The sequence below is a fragment of the Nicotiana sylvestris genome, chromosome 3, assembly GCF_000393655.2.
Source record: "Nicotiana sylvestris chromosome 3, ASM39365v2, whole genome shotgun sequence".
Classification (NCBI taxonomy): Eukaryota; Viridiplantae; Streptophyta; class Magnoliopsida; order Solanales; family Solanaceae; genus Nicotiana; species Nicotiana sylvestris.
The window spans coordinates 35,992,041-36,018,814 of NC_091059.1; the positions used below are offsets into that span (position 1 = coordinate 35,992,041).

A 26,774-nucleotide genomic window follows, 5' to 3' on the forward strand; every position below is an offset into this window, starting at 1 on the left:
TAAAAGACCATACTGATGCATATTTTACGTGCTACTTGTGCATTTATTTGCTTTGGGTTCGCATGCTGACCGACTTTTGAATGATGAGAGAAAAATTGGAAAAGAAAATAGCGATATAAAGGTTGAGTGAGTTAATCACTTGTTTTGAAAAAAACCAATGTCCAAATAGTACTGAAACTCCACCGAAATATTTTTTGAGAAAAATGAAATGAAAAAAAAAGAGTTTTGTTTTCAAAAATAGTTTTATTTGCCCGATCTACGCCAGTTTGATTCTCATCGGATGTGGGATACGTAGGCAACCTTCATTGGGTCCAACTTTCACTTTTTTCAAGAATGCCCAAAACAACAAAATTTTAATTTGTGTCACAAATAAGTCGGGTGATGCCATTCTTGTTTAAAATAAGCCGAATGTCCCCAAAAGGGTGCCGGAAGGCTGTTTTTGCAAGAACAGCCACCTTGGGTCATTTTTAACGGTTAGCAGGCACAACCTTAAAATCTTCTTCCCCGAAGTGCCGAAAGGCCGTATTTGCGAAGCCGAGTTTGTTTTTGAAATGAATTTTTTTTGAAAAATGGTGTTACTTTTTTTGTTTGGTTCAAAATAATCACCTTAATAAATGTGCAGGATGAGCACAAACGAAATTGAACCCTTCATAGTCCTTAATGAGATCCCCTTAAAGCTCCACATATGGTGGAATGATCTAGGAAAAGGCAGTAGAGAAACAGTGGTAAAAGTTCTGGGAGGCCTCGTCGGACTATTGAATGTCAAGCCAAGGTTGGACATAATTGAAGTTTTAATACCTTTTTGGGACCCGACTCGCAATGTGTTCCGCTTTTCTGACTTTGAGCTTACACCTACATTGGAGGAAGTTGCGGGTTATATGGGCCTTAATGGAAACCTTAAAAGTCGATATCCATTGGCACCAAGACCGGTATCCCCCCACATATTTCTGGATTTGCTGAGTATTAGTCGGGATATTCTGGACGAAAACTTATCTGAAGGGTATTGCATGCTCCAGTTCTTGTATCATCGATATGGTAACCCCTAGGTTTTGAAGAACCGAACACTGGTCTAACCCATGCCGAAAATAAAGACAAATGGGAGGCAAGGTGAGGTTTAACTTTTATGGTAGCCTTCTTGGGTGTTGTGGTTTGTCCGCGAAAATATGGTAATATAGAGATAGGTCTTGTGGGAATGATCGATGTTGCAATCAAGAAAGCCAACAACACTGTGGTTCCTCTAATCTTATCTGAAATCTATCGAGCCTTGACTATCTGTTGGGAACGGGGAAAGTTCTTCCAAGGCTGCAATCTGTTGCTACAATTTTGGATGCAAGAACATCTCTGCCACCGGATTGGGTATATGAATTACGGTTTGACCGGTTTGAGATGCATTGAAGAATTCGGAAGTCGAGTGGCAGGTATTGAATTCCCCGAAGGAACTAAAGCTTGGCTTACACATTTGAGATCCTTGACTGCTGATAAAATTGAGTGGGCATTCGGATGGCTTCCTGTCACCGAAGTAGTGTACACGTCAGCTGAAGTATGTTATATCCTCTTAATGGGCATCCAGAGCATCCAGCCTTATGCTCCCTTCAGGGTTTTGCACCAATTAAGAAGATTTCAAATTATCCCTAATGATGAAGATTTGAGTAAATATGCATTTGAACTGGGCCCAAAAGCCGCATTTCCAAAAGGGAAAATTCGCCAGATATGGAATGAATGTAGGTTTCTTGAACCTAAGACCATGGTGCAAGATTTAGCTAGAGATGAAGTGGACCCTAAGTACATTGTCTGGTTCGGCAAAAGATTCTAGATCCCCGAGAGGCTCACAAAAAGACCCCATGTCCAACAATTCACCGATGGGGCACAGATGCAATGGGACTGGTTGACCAAAGAAAACGAGTACAAGGCCAAAATAAGCCAGTTAGAAAGGCGAGTCATGGAGCTTCAGTTTGAAAATGGTGTTCAAGCCGCTGCAGACAAGGGAGAAAAGAAAAAACTAGCTCAGGAAAATGAGGCCCTCAAAGCTAAGATCTAGAAGATGAAAATAGCTGCCAGAAACCCGAAAAGAAGACGGGTTGATAAAAGACTCATAAGGGGTCTGAAAAAGAAAGCCCTCGAGTGTCAAGAACACCTGGAAAAATCTGAAGCTGGTCTAGCGAAAATCCGGGCAAAATGGACAAAGAAGACAGAAGAGCAAGCACGGTTTGTGCAACAAATGAAGAGGAACTATGAAGGGACCATCACTATCCTAAAAAGAAAGATAACCACTCTCGAGAATGAGGCAGTCAAACAGGCTAAAGATTTCAAAGCTGATAGGGAGCACTGTTATGATCTGATGGCTCAGATGGAGGAAGGAATGCAGCAGTTGCAAAATCAACACCTTCATGAATCTCAAATGTTAGGAGCCCGAAATCATCAGATAGGGTGGTTGCTTCAAGAAAAAGGCAGAATTAGAGAAAGGATCAGAAACATCGCTGACTACATTATCATGAAGTTCCAAGTGTGCGAGGACATGACTCGTACCACCTTTTTCGCTGCAATGATGATTTTCGTCCGCCAAGTTATGAGTGATTTGGAGCGACTGCAACGAGATCTCGTATTTAGGCCCGCGGCGAGACTGAATGATGTCCTGCGGGCACCAGGAGCATTAATGTATTCTTGATTTTATTTGAGTCTGTACCTTTCTTTTTCTATCGGAGTCTGTTTGTCAGAGTCCGTAAGTTAGTTTGTGAGTTTGTATTGTCATTATGTTGTTGGAGTCTGTTGTTTTCTTTTTTTGGAGTCTTTTAGTTTTGAATCATTGTAATTCAAAGAATTTCCTTTTTTGAGAAGAATTGAAAATCCCAAAATATTTTGTTATTCATTTTACAGTTTATTGCGCCAGAACTACGCTCGGTCTGATTCATGCGGGGTCATGATACGTAGGCAATCTCCATAGGATTCGACCACAACCAAAAGAAAAGAATAAAATGGAAAAAGAAAAAAGGGGAATAAAAGATAGGCGTGAGTAACAATTGTCACACCTCCTTTTTCCGCACCCGAGAGGGTACAAGGGAGTTTTTTCAAATTAAAGGACAATCGAAACGGGATTTATTTATTTATTTCAGAGTCGCCACTTGGGAGATTTAGGGTGTCCCAAGTCACCAATTTTAATCCCGAATCGAGGAAAAGAATGACTCCATATTACAGTCTGCGTACCAGAAATCTGGATAAGGAATTCTGTTAACCCGGGAGAAGGTGTTAGGCATTCCCGAGTTCCGTGGTTCTAGCACGGTCGCTCAACTGTTATATTCGGCTTGATTATCTGATTTTATACAAATATGAACTTATGTGCAAATTTTAACCTCTTACCGCTTTCATAATTATTATTATTATTTTTTTACAAGGAATTGCAACGTCGTGAAAACATATCTCGAATCATGTTACATCAATGCACACGCGGTTGTTGACATATCTCGACTCGGTTGAGATTTGGATTTGGGTCACATAAATGCGCACCCGAGTTAAGGAAAATAAATTATTAAATATGCGCCTAAAGCAACTAGCGTATTGTTATTTTGGGGAAAGGCCGTGAAATTCGCTAAACGGCTTGTCCCGAATTCTAATTATTTTAATATATACATTTAGAGGGCCCCGCAGCTTGTGCATTTTTGTTGGTCGAGGCTCGTCTCATTCATTATTTTTAAAAGGGATTTGCAACGTCATGGAAATGCATCACAGACCACGCCACAATCAATGTACCCGTGATTAGAGACACATTTCGACTCCGTTGAGATTTGGATTTGGGTCACATAAATGTGCACCCGAGTTAGGGAGAATAACATTATTAAATACGCGCCTAAAGCAACTAGCGTATTGTTATTTTGGGAAGGGCCGTGAAATTCGCCAAACGGCCTGTCCCGAATTCTAAGTATTTTAATATATACATTTAGAGGGCCCCGCAGCTTGTGCATCTCTTGTTTGTCGAGGCTCGTCTCATTCATATTTTTAAAAAAAAAGGAATTTGCAACGTCATGGAAATGCATCTCAGTCCACGCCACAATTAAAATACTCGTGATTAGAGACACATTTCGATTCCGTTGAGATTTGGATTTGGGTCACATAAATGTGCACCCGCGTTTAGGGAGATAACATTATTAAATACGCGCCTAAAGCAACTTAGCGTATCATTATTTTGGGTTGGGCCGTGAAATTTGCTAAACGGCCCGTCCCGGAATCTAAGTATTTATTATGACCAATTATTGAGGGCCCCGCAAATTGTGTTTTTATTTGGCGAGGCTCGTCTCATTTTTATTATTTAAAAGATGCCATTTTTAATACCTTTAACAATACCAAACCTTACAGCCTCTTTACAACTAAAATCCCATAACTTGTCAAAAGTTTAATAAAGGAAGTTTAACGAATGAGTGTTTCGGAAGTAGTAACAATAGGTACTAATACTAATTTTGTCCGAATGAACTAAGCAAAGGAAGGGACGAACAAATTAACGTCAAACTTGTGTCATAGAACAACTAACCCAACTTAATTAAATGACATCAAATAAACAAGAATAACATAACGCAAAATGAACAAAAATGCATACGGTGAACACATAAGCAGAAAATTATCATACCAATTTCTATATTGCATCTTCGAACATTTAACGTAACATTTCCTTATCTAATACTTGAGGTTTACTAACCTGAACAAACAGGGACGGACAGAGCCATGGACCAGCCCTAACATCGACCTCAACGGATAACCTCGAACGGGAAACCATAGAAAAGATCATCAAAGCTCAGACGGAATAGCTCGCGCCAGAAACTCGAACACGAACGGACTGAAAACGAGTCATGGCTGCTACTGGTTTTTCCAGATGGTCATTTGGACACTCGTTACTTTTAAGGGCTGGGTTCGACGGAGTGCCGATTGAGGGTCGTTTGGCAAAGTCGGAGTTCAGTGGTTGTTTGATCCACTGCTGGGCGCAAGGAAACGACGGGGAGGCTGGTTGTGGCGTGAGGTTGAGCTGGAGGTTTGGTGAGCGATAAGGCAGTAATGGAGGTTTGACGGATGATGGTGAAGCTGGTGGCGACAGTAAGGTCGAGGGGGCAGTGACGACGATGGTGAATGAGCTGGGTTGTTTGGTCGTCGACTGGAAAATGACGACGAGCAGGAGCTCACTGGCTGGGGGGATAGGGTGGTGCGACTGGTTTTTGGTTACGACGGGAAAGTGACGCAGAAGCAGCTGCGACGAGCAGCTGGGGACGAGGGTGATGGGGCTGACTATGGTGGTTTCACGGAGGTGTTCGCTGGATTTTGCTGGTTCAGCAGGTGGTCGTGGGCTGGTAGTTTGGATGGTCGCTGGACGTGAGGAGTAGGTTGTTTGACAGGATGTTAGGTGGTGGCGTTTGGACAAGATGGTGATGGAGTTGGGGCTGGTAGGAGGAAGAGTGACGATGGTTACGGGTTGTCTGGTTTCGTTTCCGGCCAGTTATAGGGGTTCCGCGTTGCTGCTGGTTCGTGAGGGATGGTGGGTGGTTGATGGTGGTCGTGAGGGTGTGGGACTGGTTGGTTTGGGTAGGGTTCCGTTAGGGTTTTTCTTCTTCTTCTTTGAGGAAGAAGAGGATGAATAGTGTCCGTTCCCCAAAATTTTCCAAAGTCTCCCCTTTAAAAATCTGTTTTCACGTGTATTTTGTAATCCTTGCCAAGCAAATGGACCCCCATGCGTGGTGGGGTTCGAGACTTGTGTCCCCCACGCGTGGTGGGGTTCCCCGTGTGTGGGGTTCCATCCGTGTTCCCCACGCGTGTCCCCCATGTGTGGTGGACTCGGATTTTTATGGGCTAGGCCCGAAAATTAGGCCTAAAAGCGGGTAATTTGAACCCGAATATTATTCTTTTGCCCGAACCCGAGATTAAGAACATGACGTTGCTCAACTACTCCTATGTAAGCAAAAATAACTACCAAAAATAAGACTAATATTTAAAACAAAACTATATCTTTTTTTAATATTTTTTCAAGATTAAAATAGCTACAAAATATTAATAAAACTATTTTTTTTTGTAATTTTCGTTTTTATATAAAGTAATATTTTTGTATTTTTTCAAAATTAAAATGACTATAAAACATTAATAGAACTATTTTTTTTAGTAATTTTTGAAATTATGTAAAGTACAAAATAAGGTACTATTTTTTGTATTTTTCAAGTTTATGAGAAATACATAAACTAAAAATTTATATATATATTTTTGTAATTTTTCTTTTTGCTACGAAATAAAGTAAAATAGTCAAAATAGTTATATTAGACCTAAATTACATATTTATGCTAAAATGCGAAAATTCCCGGGGAGGGTCAAAAATCACGCGTCTACAGCTGCCCCTCTTTGACGGGAAACACGAAGAGTTTTCCGACAAAGAACGACTAGACATGTTTTTGACCCGACCATTATTCGGAGGGACTATACTAAGGAAAGGAAGGGAATGTGACCGAGCCCTGGTATCTGAGCTGCCTACATATCCTTGGTTATACAGGAATCAGGCCACGTGTAGTTCGGATATGAGAGAGATGGTAGAGTGTACCGAGGTGAAGAGCCGATCGAGGGGCCGTTCCGTTGAGGTTCCGGTCCGTGGTCCTGTCATTACATCAAAAATGAAAAATGAGAAAGACTAACTAAACCTATCAGCTATTAGTTACAAGGATTCCTATATGTAAGTCTTCTGAAACTTGATCTTGAGTCTTGAATGGTGCTTCATACAGACTTTGGATTTGAACCTTGATACTTGCTAGTTGTAGGCGCTAGTTCTTGAGCAGACCACATATGTTCTCCCCTTCTGTACTTTGGATTCTTTTTTCTTTTTCTTTTTCTTCTTTTCGATTTTTTTTGTTTTTGTTTTTTGTGACTAGCTTTTGTTGACTATCTCAGACTGTTGACTCGCATTCTTGAGGCGAGCTTCTTGTTGTTTCTAACTTGGATTGAATGCTGGGGATTTTTGTTGTAGCCTTCTGCCTTCCAATGGGTTACGGCTTGACCTTGAACGATGTTCCTCTGTTCTACAGGCGTACCCCTAACTTCTTCAATCTTTGACATATAACAACCTCCGCTCTACAGGCAGGATCCTGACAACCAAAACAAACAACACAAACAAAATTTCCTAACCCAGTTTGCACTGGGAAGGTTTGTGAGTCGTTAGCAAAATCGTAGCCCACCGACACTACTGATGCAATGCTGAGAGTGAACTAAATACTAGACTAGGATGTGCATCTCCTACAAGTAAAATCTCAATTTAGGAAGTGAGTCTCCTAAAATAAAATATAACCTGAAAAAGCCAAGCTAGGAAGCGCGCCTCCTATTGGTAAGACATGGAACGTATTCCCTTGTTATACAGGTGGGCGCCTGGCTTCAACACTTGAAATGAAAAGACTGAAATGTATTCCTCTCGTTATACAGGTGGGCGCCTGACATGAAAATGTAAAGACATGGAACGTATTCCCTTGTTATACAGGTGGGCGCCTGGCTTCAACACTTGAAATGAAAAGACTGAAATGTATGCCTCTGTTCTATGGGCGGGCTCCCAACTTCAACACTTGTAATGAAAAAAACTGAAATGTATTCCTCTCGTTATACAGGTGGGCGCCTGGCTTCAACACTAGAAATCTAAAGACTGAATGTATGCCTCTGTTATATGGGCGGGCTCCCAACTTCAACACTTGAAAGTAAAGACTGAATGTATTCCTCTGTTATTATGGGCGGGCTCCCAATTTCAACACTTGAAAAGTAAAGACTGGAATGTATTCCTCTCGTTATACAGGTGGGCGCCTAGCTTTAGGAAAACTAAACATTGATAATCTTAAGAAAACTAAAAATGACTCTTTTTTTTAATTTCAAATTCAAACGTTTTTTTTTCTTTATTATCTTAGGAGAAATATTCATCAGACTAAGATTTTGATCCTAGGAGAAGGTTCGTCAGACTAGGTCTCTATCTTAGTAGAAAAATTCATCGGACTAAGATTTTGATCCTAGTAGAAAGTTCATCGGACTAGGTCTTGTTTTTTTGGTATCTTAGGAGAAAGATTCATCAGACTAAGATTTTGATCCTAGGAGAAGGTTCGTCAGACTAGGTCTCTATCTTAGGAGAAAAATTCATTGGACTAAGATTTTGATCCTAGGAGAAAGTTCATCGGACTAGGTCTTGTTTTTTTTGGTATCTTAGGAGAAAGATTCATCAGACTAAGATTTTGATCCTAGGAGAAGGTTCATCAGACTAGGTCTCTATCTTAGGAGAAAGATTCATCAGACTAAGATTTTGATCCTAGGAGAAGGTTCGTCAGACTAGGTCTCTATCTTAGGAGAAAAATTCATCGGACTAAGATTTTAATCCTAGGAGAAAGTTCATCGGACTAGGTCTTGTTTTTTTGGTATCTTAGGAGAAAGATTCATCGGACTAAGATTTTGATCCTAGGAGAAAGTTCATCGGACTAGGTCTTGTTTTTTTGGTATCTTAGGAGAAAGATTCATCAGACTAAGATTTTGATCCTAGGAGAAGGTTCGTCAGACTAGGTCTCTATCTTAGGAGAAAAATTCATCTGACTAAGGTTTTGATCCTAGGAAAAGGTTCATCAGACTAGGTCTTGTTTTTTTGGTATCTTAGGAGAAAGATTCATCAGACTAAGATTTTGATCCTAGGAGAAAGTTCATCAGACTAGGTCTTGTTTTTTGGTATCTTAGGAGAAAGATTCATCAGACTAAGATTTGATCCTAGGAGAAGGTTCGTCAGACTAGGTCTCTATCTTAGGAGAAAAATTCATCAGACTAAGATTTCGATAACAACTTAGGAGGAAATGCCTCTCCTATGGGAAAACAAACTTAGGAGGAAATGCCTCTCCTATTGGTAAAACAAACTTAGGAGGAAATGCATCTCCTATGGGTGAAACTAAAACAAACTTAGGAGGAAATGCATCTCCTATGGGTAAAACTAAACTTAGGAGGAAATGCATCTCCTATGGGTGAAAACTAAACTTAGGAGGAAATGCATCTCCTATGGGTAAAAACAAACTTAGGAGGAAATACATCTCCTATGTGTGAAACTAAACTTAGGAGGAAATGCATCTCCTATGGGTAAAACAAACTTAAGAGGAAATGCATCTCCTATGGGTAAAACAAACTTAGGAGGAAATGCATCTCCTATGGGTAAAAACTTTAATGATTTCAAATTAGGAAGTGCGTCTCCTATTAATGACATATTCACTTAGGAAGTGCGTCTCCTATGCGTGAACCATTTCCTTCTTCCTGAATTATTTACTTACATGTGTTGTCTTCCCTCGAAACCGTTGGGGATTATTTTGATGGGGATGACTTTTCCCTTTTTTTGTTTTTTTTTGTTTTTTTTATATACTTTTTATTCTTTTTTTTTTGTTTTTTGCATAGCTTCTTCCTTCGAAGATGGCTTCCCTTGAGACTCATTTTGCCTTTCCCCGAAAGGAACCGCTGAGGATACCGACTTTCCAACCTTGTGTTGGACTCCTCGCAACTGCTAGGGATAACACTGTTGGGGAATTATTTACTTACCTGTTGGGGGGGGGTAAAATGTTATCAGCTGGGGGGTACATGACTTCCAGAAAATTTTCTAAATGGAAGGAAAATTTTCTGCCCCAGTTTGGTAATATCCCTTGTGGCATGCGTTTCTGTCATCAATGCCATATCTTCTACCTGCTTCAAATCAAACAAAATTTGTTAGTTTAAAACGCGGTGGTTGGTTGTGATACTCCTACAGGGGTGGCTTTCCCTTTCTCATTCCTTGCTATGTGCTCCACAACTTGTTGGGGATGATGCTATTTGCTGGGGATAATCCCTTTCTGCTGAGGATATCCCTCTTCTTTTGTGGCATAGCTCGGAAACTGGCATTTCCCCGACCTTTTAGTCTAGTATGAATTTCCCAAATCATGCTCATCGCTCTCCTTGATTTGCCCACGAGTTTTGGCCTTGAGGTTTATAACATTTGATTTCGACAAAGGTACCCTCTTGACACTCGTCAATCCTTTTGTCAATTCCCTTTGCTGGGGATATCTTTTTTGACATTGGCCGCGCGCTTGTTCCTTGCTGACTATACCACTTGGATGTACTAGTCAGATCTCATCTTGCACATTTGGAAAGCTGATGGCATATTTTGAAGTCAATTCACACTTGTTCTGACCAAATAGACTCTATTGGGGATTTTTCTATGAAAGGAAAAAGATAAAAAGGAACAGAATAAAAAGACAAAAGGAAAAATGACTCTTTAACAAAAGAAACTATAAATAAAACACTTATCAAATGCAGATACCGACTCTAATGGCCATGACATGCATATGTGGCCTATCCTCCGCCATCAATCACCTTTCAAGACCCTTAATTGGCGATTCCCCATCTGATTCTCCAATCTTATTCGACTTGTAGTGCCCGAAGGGTTTTCACTATCAAGCCTCTCTCATTTTGTTTTTTTCTCAGCTTTCATCGCCTTATGGTGTCCGTAAAGATTTTCACCGTTAAGACTCTCTCATTTGTATCACTTTCCAGCTGGGGATTTGGCGTGTTGCCGGCATGACTCTTTCTGCTGGGGCTTAGAGTCCTTTCTGCTGTGGAACAGAGTGTTATGTTCGCCGGTAAGACTCTCATTTGTCTGACTTGGCATCTTTTGAATACTGATCAGATGGTCTTTCTTTGGACCGTAATGTGGGTTTTGGATAGGTTAGAAAGAAAGGGTATTAAAGGCTCAAAAATGAATCGATTTTGGGTTATTAATTACAACCTTCGGAACTAGATTTATTTACAACAAACGCAACCTTTGCCCCAGTTTCTTGCTTGGGGATATCTTAATTGATTTGTTTTTTCAAAACTATGACCGAGCCGTGAAGCGCCTACGTATCCTCTTTGAGGAATCAGGTCAAACGTAGTTCCCAATTTCTCTTTTTCGTTTGACTTTCCCTTTTTTTTGTTATCATTTTCTCTTTTTTTTTCTTTTCTTTTTTTTTTCGTTTTGTTGTTTTTCTTTTCTTTCCTCTTTTTTTCCTTTTCTTTTGTTTACCTGCCACACTTGTGTTTTCTAGTTGTTGCTACTGATTCCGAACGAGGGGTATGAAAGAAAAATAAATAAGGCTCAAAAGGGGTAACGAAGGATAAAGTGTTTAGGTAGAAGAACAAAATGCCTTCGTCATTCCAGTCTTCAAACATGCCAAGTGCAAACAACACAATTTAAATTTGCTGCCTCTTCTGATGGTGCTGGACTTGACAAATATATTCAACCTCTGTTTGTTCATTTGTCACTTTTAAAGCACCGTTGGGCGACACTCTCATTCTCATTATTACGAACGACCCTCATGCCAATTTGGCGAATCTTGCTTTTAACGGTTTTTTCTTTGTGTTTAACTTGCCCTAGTTCCACACGACTCGAGCTCCAAATAATCTCAAACTGTTCTTATTTCCTTTAAATGCTTTGATCACCTTCCCAGGGTTCTATGATTAACTTTAAGATTAGGCCCGAACTGTGTGTGCATGTCATGTCACTAGAATCGGCACTGAACAAAATGACAAAAGGACTAAACAAAAGATGACTGGATATAATAAAAGACCGGATTTTGCATTAGACCGGTGAGATGGGTTGAATAACAAAACAAACAAAACAAACCAGAATAAAATCCTAAAACAAACTGGACAAAATTTAAACAAACTGCTATGACAAAATGGAAAGATAAGAAGGTTTGACACAGGACAAAATCCGAATTACAATCCTAATAATCCGAACAACAGAAATGACAACAAAATAAGCCACCACAAGCTTCTCTCTTGCTAACCAAGGAACGGAGCGTCCTCCCACTTTATCAAAATCGGCATCTTAGCCACTGAGCTTCGCATCAATACTGCCAAGATCATTACCAGCTTCAATATTATCAACCTCCGTCAACAAGTTCCCAATGGGATTCGAGTGCTTCTGTTATCAGGCCTGATCCCCGCAGAGTGTGTATCATGAGATGCCAGTAAAAGGATTCTGGGTGTCATTGTCCGGCTTACCACAAACCAACCACCTTAACTTTCTTTGCAAAACCAACAGGTTAGAATGGACTCAGTCAGTCCCCATTATTAACAACATCTTTTTTCTTTTTTTCGATTTCCTTTTCTTTTTTTTTTCTTTTTTTTCGATTTTTCTCTTCTTTTTTTTTTCATTTTTCTCTTTTCTTTTTTTCATTTCATTTTTCTCTCCTTTTTTCATTTCTCTTTTTCATCTCTTTTTTTTTGTTGTGGTCGAATCTTATGGAGATTGCCTACGTATCATGACCCCGCATGAATCAGACCTTGCGTAGTTCGGACCGATAAAAGATAAACAATACTAAACATTTTTTCAATTTTCATATTAAAACCAAACTGGGTTTCAAAGGTTTGAAGATGACCTACAAACTGGAAAAAAATCAAACAACCCACATATTCTAATTAAAAAATTTACAAACTCCAAAAACAAATGACCAGCTCCCTTTCTCCGTTTGACAAATGCAACCAAACGGTTATTTTTGCAAATGTGGCCCCTTCCAAATTCATATGAATTTTGAGGCCGGGGAGGATTATTTTATGACACTTTATAAACTTGTCCGTTCTTTTACGAAAATAACCTTTCGACAATTGAAATATACTCTAAGGCTATTTCGGCAAGAACGGTTTAAGACACTGCCGAAGCTGGCTCGGCTTATTTTTGACAAAAATCCAAACGGTATTCACCTGACCGCTGACTCTTTGTTTTTTTTTTCAAATTACAATAAAACGTGGTGTTGCAAACACGGCCCTTCAGCGCCTCGGGAACGAAGATTTTTAAGGTTGTGTGGGTCCATATCTTAAAAATGACCCAAAGGTGGCTGTTTATGCAAAGTCAGCCTTCCGGCGTCCCTTTCGGGAACATTTGGATATTTATGATAAAATAGCATCACCTGACTTATTTATGACTCTTTTTATCGTTTTTCAAATTAGAAAAGTCAATATTGCAAACACGGCCTTTCAACGCCTCGGGGACGAAGATTTTTAAGGCTGTGTGGGTCAACTGGACCAAATCCTAAAATGACCCGAAGGTGGCTGTTTATGCAAAGTCAGCCTTCCGGCGTCCCTTTCGGGAACATTCGGCTATGTCTTGATAAAACAGCGTCACCCGACTTCTTTATGACAAAATTAAAATTTGACATATATTTTTTTTATATTATTTGTTTGTTTTTGGCTTTTTTAGTAAAAGGTGGGGTTGGACCCGATGAGGGTTGCCTACGTATCTCACATCCGGTGAAAATCAAACCCGCGTAGTTCGGGCAAATAAACTATTTTGAGAAGACCCTTTTCCATTTTCTATATTTATTTTTTTTCCACAACAATCAAACAAACTATTATTTTTCATTCATAACAAACAAACTAACTAACAAAAACATAAAACATTCCTGCTTTTTTCTTTTTCTTTTTTCAAAATTTCGGCACAGTTTCGCAACTACTTGGACATTTGTTTTTTTTCTTCTAAAAATAAATAGTTATTTCTCATCTTTTTCACGATTTTCTAATTTGTGGAAAATGGTGACAAGATACAAAATCTTTTGAATTTTCATGCTTATATATATATATATATATATTTATATTTATTATTATTTTCAAAAATGTGGCATGGGAGACATAAGGATTTCCAAGACTTCTTGGATTCCGCAAATGTTCCCCATGCGCTTTTCCCAACATATGAAGCATGGGGGACATAGGGAATTCCAAGACTTCTTGGATTCCGCAAATGTTCCCCATGCGCTTTTCCCAAAAATGAAGCATGGGGGACATAGGGACTTCCAATAGTTCTTGGACTCCACAATTGTTCCCCATGCTTTTGATTAAAATAACACCATGCTGGAAAAACGTGCGGCCTTCTTATTAAACGTGATCAACATAACAAGGTGTGTCATTTGTCCGCAATTATCATTGGTCCGTCAAATGACTCATTCACCCTTGAATAAATATAGCATGTAGCACATAGGATGCCAAAAAATGGTCTATTATTTTCAGGTTGCTTGTCCTAGACGGACCCAACCCCTGTGTTGAATCCCCTAAGTCAAATGCACATGATGCAAATAAACGTTCCTACTAGGGATCCGGCATGAAGCTGAGTTATTCTAAGTTCAAAACCTGTGTGTGTGTTCTAGACAGTGTACCCAAGCGGACAACTCGAGTTGAGGAAGGAGCTCCTTTCCGGGAACCAAAAGGCCAGCCTGCTTAGAAACTTTCCGAGCCTCTTTTATTTAGGGTATGACACTAACAGAATAGGGAGTCTTAACCAGTAAGCACATCCCCGGAGGTAAGAAGAGAAGGTTTCGGCACAGTTTATATGTACAGTTCAAATAATATCAAAGCAGTAAAAGCAGCATTTAGCACATTAGGCTCAAACATGTAAAAATCAAATAAAGCCAAATATAACAATTTATCTAAGCTCGAATTTCTAACCCTGAACCAGTGGTTCTGGGAAACATATCCCCAGCAGAGTCGCCAGAGCTGTCACACCTCCTTTTTCCGCACCCGAGAGGGTACAAGGGAGTTTTTTCCAATTAAAGGACAATCGAAACGGGATTTATTTATTTATTTCAGAGTCGCCACTTGGGAGATTTAGGGTGTCCCAAGTCACCAATTTTAATCCCGAATCGAGGAAAAGAATGACTCCATATTACAGTCTGCGTACCAGAAATCCGGATAAGGAATTCTGTTAACCCGGGAGAAGGTGTTAGGCATTCCCGAGTTCCGTGGTTCTAGCACGGTCGCTCAACTATTATATTCGGCTTGATTATCTGATTTTATACAAATATGAACTTATGTGCAAATTTTAACCTCTTACCGCTTTCATAATTATTATTATTTTTTTTTTACAAGGAATTGCAACGTCGTGAAAACATATCTCGAATCACGTTACATCAATGCACATGCGGTTGTTGACATATCTCGACTCGGTTGAGATTTGGATTTGGGTCACATAAATGCGCACCTGAGTTAAGGAAAATAAATTATTAAATACGCGCCTAAAGCAACTAGCGTATTGTTATTTTGGGGAAAGGCCGTGAAATTCTCTAAACGGCTTGTCCCGAATTCTAAGTATTTTAATATATACATTTAGAGGGCCCCGCAGCTTGTGCATTTTTGTTGGTCGAGGCTCGTCTCATTCATTATTTTTAAAAGGAATTTGCAACGTCATGGAAATGCATCACAGACCACGCCACAATCAATGTACACGTGATTAGAGACATATTTCGACTCCGTTGAGATTTGGATTTGGGTCACATAAATGTGCACCCGAGTTAGGGAGAATAACATTATTAAATACGTGCCTAAAGCAACTAGCGTATTGTTATTTTGGGAAGGGCCGTGAAATTCGCTAAACGGCCTGTCCCAAATTCTAAGTATTTTAATATATACATTTAGAGGGCCCCGCAACTTGTGCATCTCTTGTTTGTCGAGGCTCGTCTCATTCATATTTTTAAAAAAAAGGAATTTGCAACGTCATGGAAATGCATCTCAGACCACGCCACAATTAAAATACTCATGATTAGAGACACATTTCGATTCCGTTGAGATTTGGATTTGGGTCACATAAATTTGCACCCACATTTAGGGAGATAACATTATTAAATACGCGCCTAAAGCGACTTAGCGTATCATTATTTTGGGTTGGGCCGTGAAATTTGCTAAACGGCCCGTCCCGGAATCTAAGTATTTATTATGACCAATTATTGAGGGCCCCGCAAATTGTGTTTTTATTTGGCGAGGCTCGTCTCATTTTTATTATTTAAAAGATGCCATTTTTAATACCTTTAACAATACCAAACCTTACAGCCTCTTTACAACTAAAATCACATAACTTGTCAAAAGTTTAATAAAGGAAGTTTAGCGAATGAGTGTTTCGGAAGTAGTAACAATAGGTACTAATACTAATTTTGTCCGAATGAACTAAGCAAAGGAAGGGACGAACAAATTAACGTCAAACTTGTGTCATAGAACAACTAACCCAACTTAATTAAATGACATCAAATAAACAAGAATAACATAACGCAAAATGAACAAAAATGCATACGGTGAACACATAAGCAGAAAATTATCATACCAATTTCTATATTGCATCTTCGAACATTTAACGTAACATTTCCTTATCTAATACTTGAGGTTTACTAACCTGAACAAACAGGGACGGACAGAGCCATGGACCAGCCCTCAACAGCGACCTCAACGGATAACCTCGAACGGGAAACCATAGAAAAGATCATCAAAGCTCAGACGGAATAGCTCGCGCCAGAAACTCGAACACGAACGGACTGAAAACGAGTCATGGCTGCTACTGGTTTTTCCAGATGGTCATTTAGACGCTCGTTACTTTTAAGGGCTGGGTTCGACGGAGTGCCGATTGAGGGACGTTTGGCAAAGTCGGAGTTCAGTGGTCGTTTGATCCACTGCTGGGTGCGAGGAAATGATGGGGAGGCTGGTTGTGGCGTGAGGTTGAGCTGGAGGTTTGGTGAGCGATAAGGCAGTAATGGAGGTTTGACGGAGGATGGTGAAGTTGGTGGCGACAGTAAGGTCGAGGGGGCAGTGACGACGATGGTGAATGAGCTGGGTTGTTTGGTCGTCGACTGGAAAATGACGACGAGCAGGAGCTCGCTGGCTGGGGGGATAGGGTGGTGCGACTGGTTTTTGGTTACGACGGGAAGGTGACGCAGAAGTAGCTGCGACGAGCAGCTGGGGACGAGGGTGATGGGGCTGAATATGGTGGTTTCACGGAGGTGTTCGCTGGATTTTGCTGGTGCAGCAGGTGGTCGTGGGCTGGTAGTTTGGATGGTCACTGGACGTGAGGAGTAGGTTGTTTGACGGGATGTTAGGTGGTGGCGTTTGGACAAGATGGTGATGGAGTTGGGGCTGGGAGGAGGAAGAGTGACGATGGTTACGGGTTGTCTGGTTTCGTTTCCGGCCAGTTATGGGGGTTCCGCGTTGCTGCTGGTTCGTAAGGGATGGTGGGTGGTTGATGGTGGTCGTGAGGGTGTGGGACTGGTTGGTTTGGGTAGGGTTTCGTTAGGGTTTTTCTTCTTCTTCTTTGAGGAAGAAGAGGATGAATAGTGTCCGTTCCCCAAAATTTTCCAAAGTCTCCCCTTTAAAAATCTGTTTTCACGTGTATTTTGTAATCCTTGCCAAGCAAATGGACCCCCATGCGTGGTGGGGTTCGAGACTTGTGTCCCCCACGCGTGGTGGGGTTCCCCGTGTGTGGGGTTCCGTCCGTGTTCCCCACGCGTGTCCTCCATGTGTGGTGGACTCAGATTATAATGGGCTAGGCCCGAAAATTAGGCCTAAAAGCGGGTAATTTGAACCCGAATATTATTCTTTTGCCCGGACCCGAGATTAAGAACATGACGTTGCTCAACTACTCCTATTTAAGCAAAAATAACTACCAAAAAAAAAGACTAATATTTAGAACAAAACTATATCTTTTTTAATATTTTTTCAAGATTAAAATAGCTACAAAATATTAATAAAACTATTTTTTTTGTAATTTTCGTTTTTATATAAAGTAATATTTTTGTATTTTTTCAAAATTAAAATGACTACAAAACATTAATAGAACTATATTTTTTGGTAATTTTCGAAATTATGTAAAGTACAAAATAAGGTACTATTTTTTGTATTTTTCAAGTTTATGAGAAATATATAAACTAAAAATTTATATATATATTTTTGTAATTTTTCTTTTTGCAACGAAATAAAGTAAAATAGTCAAAATAGCTATATTAGACCTAAATTACATATTTATGCTAAAAATGCGAAAATTCCCGGGTAGGGTCAAAAATCACGCGTCTACAACAATAAAAGGGATAGGTCATAAAAAGGAAAAGTCGGGATGACACAAGCAACCGAGCGAATACATGATAGAAATGACTAATTGCCTAGGTGCATTGCATTCCTATGTGCGGTTGCCTATTTGTTAAAGCTCTAATCACTAACAAGTTTTGTTGTTGTTTCCAGAATTCAAGCAGTTAATTCACCTAAGCATACTGGCAACCCACCCATACCAAACCAGATCCAAAGGTGAAATAATCATGTCTATCCTAGATGTAGACACCAGTGTCATCGATCCTTCGAGAGAAGGAGAAGAGTTGGATGTCAATGCCATGAAAGAAGAGATGTACAAATTGAAACAATAAATGGCCTAAATGTATCAGGCCTGGGCTAAAGGACAACCACCATCAGCTTACCCGGCTAACCCTACCTTCACCCTACCCCCGGCTCAGTCTCAAGATTATCCTATCACTGATCTGTCCCCGAGCTTTCCCATTTACCAACACTACCGCGACACCAATTCTCTTACGCCACAATCTCCACCCCCTAAACCAATTCCATACCCTCCTCCACCAGTAACTCCTATCTTCGTAGCACCTCCACCAGCTACACTCCACAAATCTCCTAGCGAGCCCATGTTCTAGGCCCCGGACAACCAATACTACCCCTCGGAGCCCACTTTCAAAGCTCCAGAAACCCATTCTTATACTCCTCGCTTTGACTTCTCGATAGAAGCTGATAAACCATCCAAAAATCCTGAACAGGAAGAGATGTTCAGGAAAGTTAAAAGCTTAGAACAATCATTCAGGGACATGCGGGGATTGGGAGGTCAAGTAAGTGTGGCCTACAAGGACCTATGTCTCTTTCCGAATGTGCAATTACCGGCAGGTTTGAAGATGCCCGAGTTTGATCTATACAACGGGCACGGTGATCCAGTAGCCCACTTGAGGGGTTTTTGCAGCAAGATGAGGGGAGCGGGAGAAAAAGATGAATTGTTAATGGCTTACGCCAGTCAGAGTTTGAGTGGATCAACATTGGAATGATATACCCGCCAAGACCATGGAAGATGGTACACATGAGATGATTTGGCGCAAGCATTTGCTTGTCACTTCCAATACAATCTTGAGATCATTCCAGATCGACTGTCCTTGACTAAACTGGAGAAAAAACACAGCGAAAGTTTCAGGGAATATGTTTTTCGATGGAGGGAGCAAGCAGCAAGAGTAGACCCCCCAATGAAGGAAAGTGAGATGGTGGATTACTTCCTATAGGCTTTAGAACCTACCTACTATGGCCATATAGTCTCAACTGTGAGGAAGTCATTCAATGAAGTGGTGAAGATGGGGGGCATGGTAGAAGAAGGCATCAAGTCGAATAAAATTATGAGCTATTCAGCTATCAAAGCAACTACTTAGTCTATTCAGGGCGGCATAGGAGGGATTGGGAAAAAGAAGAGAGAGGACGCGGCAATGGTTGAGTCAGGAACTTGGTCCGGATCCAGAGGATCACCTTACCACTACAATCAACCTCGACCCCACCAACAAACTTACCATCACAATCCACCCCAACACTATTATCCCCCACCAGAACCTCATTTATTCGTCCACTATGCATAAGCATACAACCAACCTCCTGCCCACATGCAATGGCCTGCTCCCGCTCTACAAAATACTTATGCACATCCACTAGGACCAAGTTTCTGGCCTAGTCAAGCATTTAAGGGTGAAAGGTTGCAGAAAAAGAAAACCTTTACTCCATTGGGAGAGTCGTACACTAGTCTGTTCCACAGGCTAAGACAGTTGGATATGCTGAGGCCGATACAGTCCAAACTACCAAATCCTCCTCCAAAGAATCTTAACTATACTGTCCGCTGTGAGTATTGTTCTAGTACTTTGGGTCATGATACAGAGAAGTGTTGGCACTTGAAAAGTGCGATACAGGAGCTCATTGATACCAATAGAGTTGAAGTTCAAGCTCCCGAGGCACCCAATATCAACAGGAATCCGATGCTAGCCCATCAGGAGGAAAATATGATTGAAATAGTGCATGAGGAGGGGGAACCCAAGAAGCCATCACAGACTGTCATGATGATTTGGTCCAGTGGAGTCAAGACAGTTGAACAATCAGCAAGTGATGAGTCGATGCTCAAGTCGAGCAAAAAGAGTGTTGGCCATCTTTGGCAATTGAGAAGGGATCTTCAATCAAGGTTGCAACGAAGCAGGAAGGGGTGAAGGTGATTGTACCAGGATCTGCCAACAAACCTGTCATAATCGTGGAAGGTGCCCGCACAGATCGGGTTATTATCAAGCCGGTAACCTAGTTGCCAATAAACAACAACAAGGCCGTTACTTGGAATTATGAACGAGTGGTAGTGACGTATAAAGGGAAAGAAGTTAGAGAAGAAGTTTGTAAAGCCCATGGGTTGACTCGTTCGGGGAGATGCTTTGTCCCCGAAGAGTTAAGAAAAGCTAGGGTCCCCAAGGACAACCCGATATTGGTAAAGAAAGCTATGATGGAAGATGAAGCGGGGGAGTTTTTAAGGAAAATGAAAGTGCAGGACTATTTTGTTGTAGAGCAGTTGAGGAAAATGCCTGCTCAGATCTCATTGCTCTCATTGCTAATCCATTCAGATGAGCACCGTCAGTCGCTGATGAAAATTTTGAATGAGGCCCATGTTCCCGACAAGATCTCGGTAAACCATCTAGAGAAGATAGCAAACAAAATATTTGAAGTAAACAGAGTTACTTTTTCCGATGATGAGTTGCCCGAGGAGGGTACTGAGCATAATAGGGCCCTTTATCTGACGTTAAAGTGCGAAGATTTTATGGTTACCAGAGTTCTAGTCGACAATGGGTCTAGTGCGAATATTTGTCCTCTCTCCACGTTGAACAAGCTAAAAGTGGACAATGATAGAATTCACAAGAATAACATTTGTGTTCGGGGGTTCAACGGCGGGGGCAAAGATTCAGTAGGCGATATAATACTAGAACTGATAATAGGGCCCGTTGAGTTCACTATGGAATTCCAAGTGTTGGACGTGGCAGTTTCTTACAATCTTTTGCTGGGGCGACCCTGGATTCATGCCGCCAAGGTAGTTCCATATACTTTGCATTAGATGGTTAAATTTGAATGGGATAGACATGAAATTGTGGTGTGGTGCACGGTAAGGATAATATGTGTGCCCAAAGTAATGCCATCGTACCTTTCATCGAAGTTGAAGATGACAAAGGGCTATGGGTATATCAGGTATTTGACGCAGTATCAGTTGAAAAGATCCCAGAGAGGAAAAGTATTCCAGTTCGTAAAGTAACAGCCGCGTCAGTCATGGTGGCTTCTAAGATGTTAAAGAATGGCTTCGTACCTGGCAAGGGTTTGGGTGTTTCATTGCAGGGCATTGTACTACCAGTATCTCTACCAAAAAACCTGGATACCTTTGGTCTGGGGTTTAAGCCCACAGCTGCGGATGTAAGAAGAGCAAGAAAGTTGAGGCAAAAGGTGTGGTTCCTTCCAAAGCCCATCTCGCGGCTGTCCAGATCATTTATTAGGCCTAGCGCCAGAAAGCACCCAACAGCAACGGTTCCCGGTTCATTGATTGATGTTGATGGAGATTTGGATAAGGGGTTCAAGAGGTTGTTTAGTGATATTAACATGGTGTAAACTAGAGAAGGATCAAGTAAAGCGGATGTGCAATTCGTTGGGCCAAGTGCAAAGATCAGTAATTGGGAAGCTACTCCTCTTCCTACTCGGAAGGAGCTTTGGTAGTGGGCTTTGATTTTTCTTTTAGTTTTTCTGGGTTATTCCAAGGTTGTAATCCAGATTATTATCTTTCAGTCTGTTCGAGTGTGAAAACCTTTTTATCTTTTATCATTCAATGAAATGCAATTTCCCTTTCTTCGTCATTCCTGATAGTTTTCTTTTTGTTTTTCTTTTCTTTTCTGTACAGTTCTTTTTACGCTGGTTCTAATGACATGGCATGCATGGGGAATCCTCAGTGCAGTCTTAAAAATCAATCTGATTCTGAAATAATAGTTCAAGAAGTAGATTGTGATTACGAATCAGAGTATGATGAGGATGAAGCCTTCGAAGAAATTAGTAAGGAGTTAAATCACTTTGAAGGAAAACCCAAATCCAACCTGAATGATACAAAAGCCATCAATTTAGGGGACGCAGATAATATCAGAGAGACTAAAATAAGATTCCACCTTGAACCAAAGATTAGGGAAGAGATAATCAAAGCACTAATTGAATATAAAGATATTTTTACATGGTCATACGACGACATGCCGAGTTTAAGCACTGATTTGGTGGTCCACAAATTACCCACTGACCCGGTATTCCCTCCCGTCAAGCAAAAATTGAGAAAGTTCTAAACTGATATGAGTGTGAAGATTAAGGAAGAAATCACCAAACAGTTGGACGCAAAGGTCATTCGGGTCACACGATATCCCATTTGGTTAGCTAATGTTGTGCCAGTACCAAAGAAGGACGGCAAGATCAGAGTATGCGTTGATTACCGCAATCTCAACAAAGCAAGTCCAAAGGATAATTTCCCACTACACAATATCCACATTTTGATCGATAATTGCGCCAAGCATGAAATTGGATCTTTTGTGGATTGCTATGCAGAGTATCATCAGATTTTAATGGATGAAGAAGATGCAGAAAAGACGGCATTCATCACGCCATGGGGAACTTATTGCTACCGAGTAATGCCATTTGGTTTGAAAAATGCTGGGGCAACTTACATGAGGGCAATGACTACTGTGTTATATGATATGATACACAAGAAGATTGAGGTATACGTAGATGATATAATCATAAAGTCGAAGCAGCAGGCCGACCACGTCAGAGATTTGAGGAAATTTTTCCAGAGGCTTCGCAGGTACAACCTCAAACTTAACCCTGCCAAGTGCGCATTTGTTGTTCCATCCGAAAAATTGTTGGGATTCATAGTCAGTCGTCGAGGCATTGAGTTGGACTTGTCAAAGATCAAAGCTATCCAAGAATTTCCGCCTCCGAGGAATAAGACTGAGGTGATGAGTCTGTTAGGGAGGTTGAACTACATCAACAGGTTTATTACTCAGCTCACGACAACTTGTGAGCCTATTTTCAAGTTGCTGAAGAAGGATGCTGCGGTCAAGTGGACTGATGAGTGTCAAGAAGCATTTGATAAGATAAAAGGATACTTGTCAAACCCACCTGTGTTGGTTCCACCAGAACTAGGGAGACCTTTGATTCTTTACTTGACAGTCTTGGAAAATTCATTTGGTTGTGTACTGGGGCAACATGATGTCACTGGCAGGAAAAAACAAGCCATCTATTATCTTAGCAAAAAATTCACGACTTATGAGGTTAAGTACACTCACCTGGAAAGGACATGTTGCGCCCTAACTTGGTTAGCACAAAAATTGAAACATTATTTGTCATCCTACACTACTTACCTCATTTCGCGTTTGGATCCGTTGAAGTATATTTTTCAAAAGCCTATGCCCACAGAGAGACTTGCTAATTTGCTCACAGAGTTTGACATCATCTATGTGACTCGGACTGCGATGAAAGCCCAAGCAATGACCGATCATTTGGCCAAGAACTCGGTCGATGATGAGTACGAGCCATTGAAAACTTATTTTCCCGATGAAGAGGTGATGCATATCGATGAACTAGAGAAAATTGAAAAACCAGGCTGGAAACTTTTCTTTGATGGAGCTGCCAACATGAAAGGAGTTGGAATAGGGGCTGTGCTCATTTCTGAAGTAGGGCATCACTATCCTTTTACAGCTCAACTTCGATTTTATTGCACCAACAATATGGATGAGTACGAGGCATGCATTTTGGGTTTAAGGCTAGCTGCAGACATGGATGTACAGGAAGTCTTAGTCTTGGGAGACTCGAATCTTCTGGTACAACAAATTCAAGGAGAATGGGAAACACGAGATTTGAAGCTCATACCGTACCGACAATGTTTACATGATCTTTGTCAATGATTTCGATCAATGGAGTTCAGGCATATTCCAAGGGTCCATAATGAGGTTGCCAATGCTTTGGCTACCCTAGCGTCAATGTTACACCATCCAGACAAAGCTTATGTTGATCTTCTGCATATTCAAGTCCGAGATCAGCATGCTTACTGTAACATGATAAAAGAAGAACTTTATGGCGAACCCTGGTTGCACGATATCAAGGAATACATCAGAATGGGGATATATCCAGTGCAAGCCACGTGAGATCAAAAGAGAACAATTCGACGGTTGGCAAATGGGTTTTTCTTAAGTGGAGGAGTTTTGTATAAAAGAACTCCAGACCTCGGATTGTTATGATGCATAGATGCTAGACAAGCTACGACTGTCATGTCCGAAGTACATTCGGAAGTCTGCGGACCACATATGAGCGGATATGTGTTGGCAAAGAAAATTCTCTGAACAGGTTATTATTGGCTCACCATGGAGCGAGATTGTATTAGTTTTATGCACAAATGTCATCAGTGCCAGATACACGGAGATTTGATTCATTCTTCACCATCAGAATTACACATAATGTCAGCACCATGGCCCTTCGTTGCTTGGGGCATGAATGTCATTGGACCAATTGAGCCAGCAGCATCCAACGGGCACAAGTTCATTCTGGTAGCCATTGATTATTTCACCAAGTGGGTTGAAGCTAAAACTTTCAAATCTGTAACCAAGAAAGTAGTGGTTAATTTTGTTCACTCAAATATCATCTGTCGATTTGGGATCCCAAAGGTGATCATCACAGATAATGGTGCTAATCTTAACAGTAATTTGATGAAAGAAGTATGTCAATAGTTTAAGATTACACATCGCAATTCCACCCTATATCGTCCCAAGGCGAATGGAGCAGTCGAGGCAGCCAACAAAAATATAAAGAAGATACTTCGGAAAATGGTAGAAGGTTCCAGGCAATGGCATGAAAAATTACCATTTGCGTTGTTGGGTTATCGCACTACTGTTCGTACTTCAGTAGGTGCAACTTCTTATTTGTTGGTATATGGCACTGAAGCAGTGATACCTGCGGAAGTTGAAATCCCGTCCCTTCGGATTGTCGCTGAGGCTGAGATTGATGATGATGAGTGGGTCAAAACCCGTTTGGAACAGTTGAGTTTGATTGATGAAAAAAGATTGGCAGCAGTGTGTCATGGCCAGTTATATCAAAAGAGAATGGCAAGAGCATACAACAAAAAGGTGCATCCCCGGAAGTTTGAAGTGGGTCAGCAAGTGTTGAAACGTATCCTTCCACATCAAGCTGAACAAAAAGGCAAGTTCGCCCCGAATTTGCAAGGGTCATTCATTGTGACCAAAGTATTGTCCAATGGTGCTTTATGTTTAACAAATATCGAAGGAAAATGCATAGACATGGTTATCAATTCTGATGCAGTCAAGAGATATTATGTATGATTTCTTTGGTATAATTGTTGATTGTTTGTAGTTGGCATTGTTTCGAAGATTGGAATGATGAAGGCAATTTGTTCTGCTATGTAAACACTTTACCATTTGTTCCCTCTTTTGAGCCTTATTTATTTTTTATTTTTATTTTTTTCTTTCATACCCCTCTTTTGGAATCAATAACGAAAAGAAAGGAAAAGAAATAAAAGAAAGAAAAAGAAAGAGAGAAAAGAAAAGAAGTGAAAAGAGAAAGTATAACAACAAGGAAATTCATGTGAACTAGGTTTGACCTGATTCCTGTTAAGGATATGTAGACAGCCTCACGGCTCGGTCATAGTAAAATAAAGTATCAAACGATCCCCAAGCAAGAAACTGGGGCAAAAGTTGGGATTGTAATAAGAAATGTGATTCCAAAAGTTGTAATTCTAACCCATTTGAAGTTGTTTTGAGCCCGTTTTATACCCTTTTCTTTCCCAACATATCCAAGAACCCACATTGCTGTCCAAAGAAAGACCTCCCGATCAGTCTTCGAGAGATGCCAAGTCAAGCAATGTAAAGAGAATTTATATCAGGGGCAACACTCCAGTTTAAGCAAGAGACATCAAAAAGTGAGAGAGTCTTATTGGTGAAAACTCTCATGGGCACCATGAGGCGACGAAAGCCGAGAGAAAATAAAAATGAGAGAGTCTTATTGGTGAAAACCTTCACAAGAACCATGAGACGACAACGAATTGAGGAATAAACAAATGAGAGAGGTTTGTCGGTGAAAACCCTTCAGGGCACTGCAAGTCGAACAAGGTCCGTAAGTTGGCAGAAAGTAAAAATTGGGTTGTGGAAATCTTGGAGCACAAAGTAAAACAATTGGAAAGGAGATTGGTTAAATAGACTGGGCTGATTAATCCAAAATGCATACCATTATTATTGGTGCCAATGACTCCACTCAGATAAGTTTCTTTTCCTATCTCCAACAGTCATCCAAATTTGGATTTTCTTCTTTATTCTTCATTCTCAAAATTGTTGCATTTCATTGCTGTTAAGTTTACTCCTCTAAAGCTCTTCCAAGGTTAGCCTTATTTTAACAAATAAGAAGGAATGTCAAAGTGTACTACCAGATTCAAAATTGCACAAAGCAAAATGCGGCTAGGACATGCTAGAGATAGTATGATGAAAAATAGGACATAGAGTGGGAGCAAAGGTTAAATCGGTGGAATGGTTCAGTAACGTCGTGGGAGATGTATGGTTTCGAATAAAAGGGTTATAAGTGAAAAGCAAGAGTTGGGGATCCTGTGGTTGAGGATCAGTCGGGAGGTCAAAATAATTCTTGACCAGTTCAAGGCAGTCGGACGAAGCAAAGCATGGCAAAGAGAAAACCATCCCCAGCAAGAATGCCACAACTAACCACCACGTTTTAAACTGACAAGATTTTCTTTGATTTGAAATAGGGGCAAAGATGGCATTTGCTTCAGGAAGCCCTCCGTAAGGAAAGCAAGTACTAGGCAGGTTTGATCACAAAATTTTCAGGACCCTCATAGAAAATGGGACCTAGGTTAAAATCCA

General features: G+C 40.6%; 1 protein-coding gene across 1 annotated transcript; it reads left to right on the plus strand.

Annotated features, from left to right (window-relative positions):
• Positions 1-19,457: 19,457 nt before the first annotated feature.
• On the plus strand, positions 19,458-20,932 carry LOC138887239 (uncharacterized). The gene is made up of 2 exons (XM_070168963.1): positions 19,458-19,947; positions 20,448-20,932. The coding sequence occupies exons 1-2, from the start codon at positions 19,458-19,460 to the stop codon at positions 20,930-20,932; spliced, it is 975 nt and encodes a 324-aa protein (XP_070025064.1).
• Positions 20,933-26,774: the final 5,842 nt, after the last annotated feature.

Excerpts from the sequence above, each read along its gene's own strand:
- LOC138887239 (XM_070168963.1), top strand. The coding sequence starts at position 19,458 with ATGCAATGGCCTGCTCCCGCTCTACAAAATACTTATGCACATCCACTA. Across the intron at positions 19,948-20,447 it reads GACAGTTGAACAATCAGCAA|ATGAGCACCGTCAGTCGCTG; the intron begins GTGATGAGTCGA and ends TAATCCATTCAG.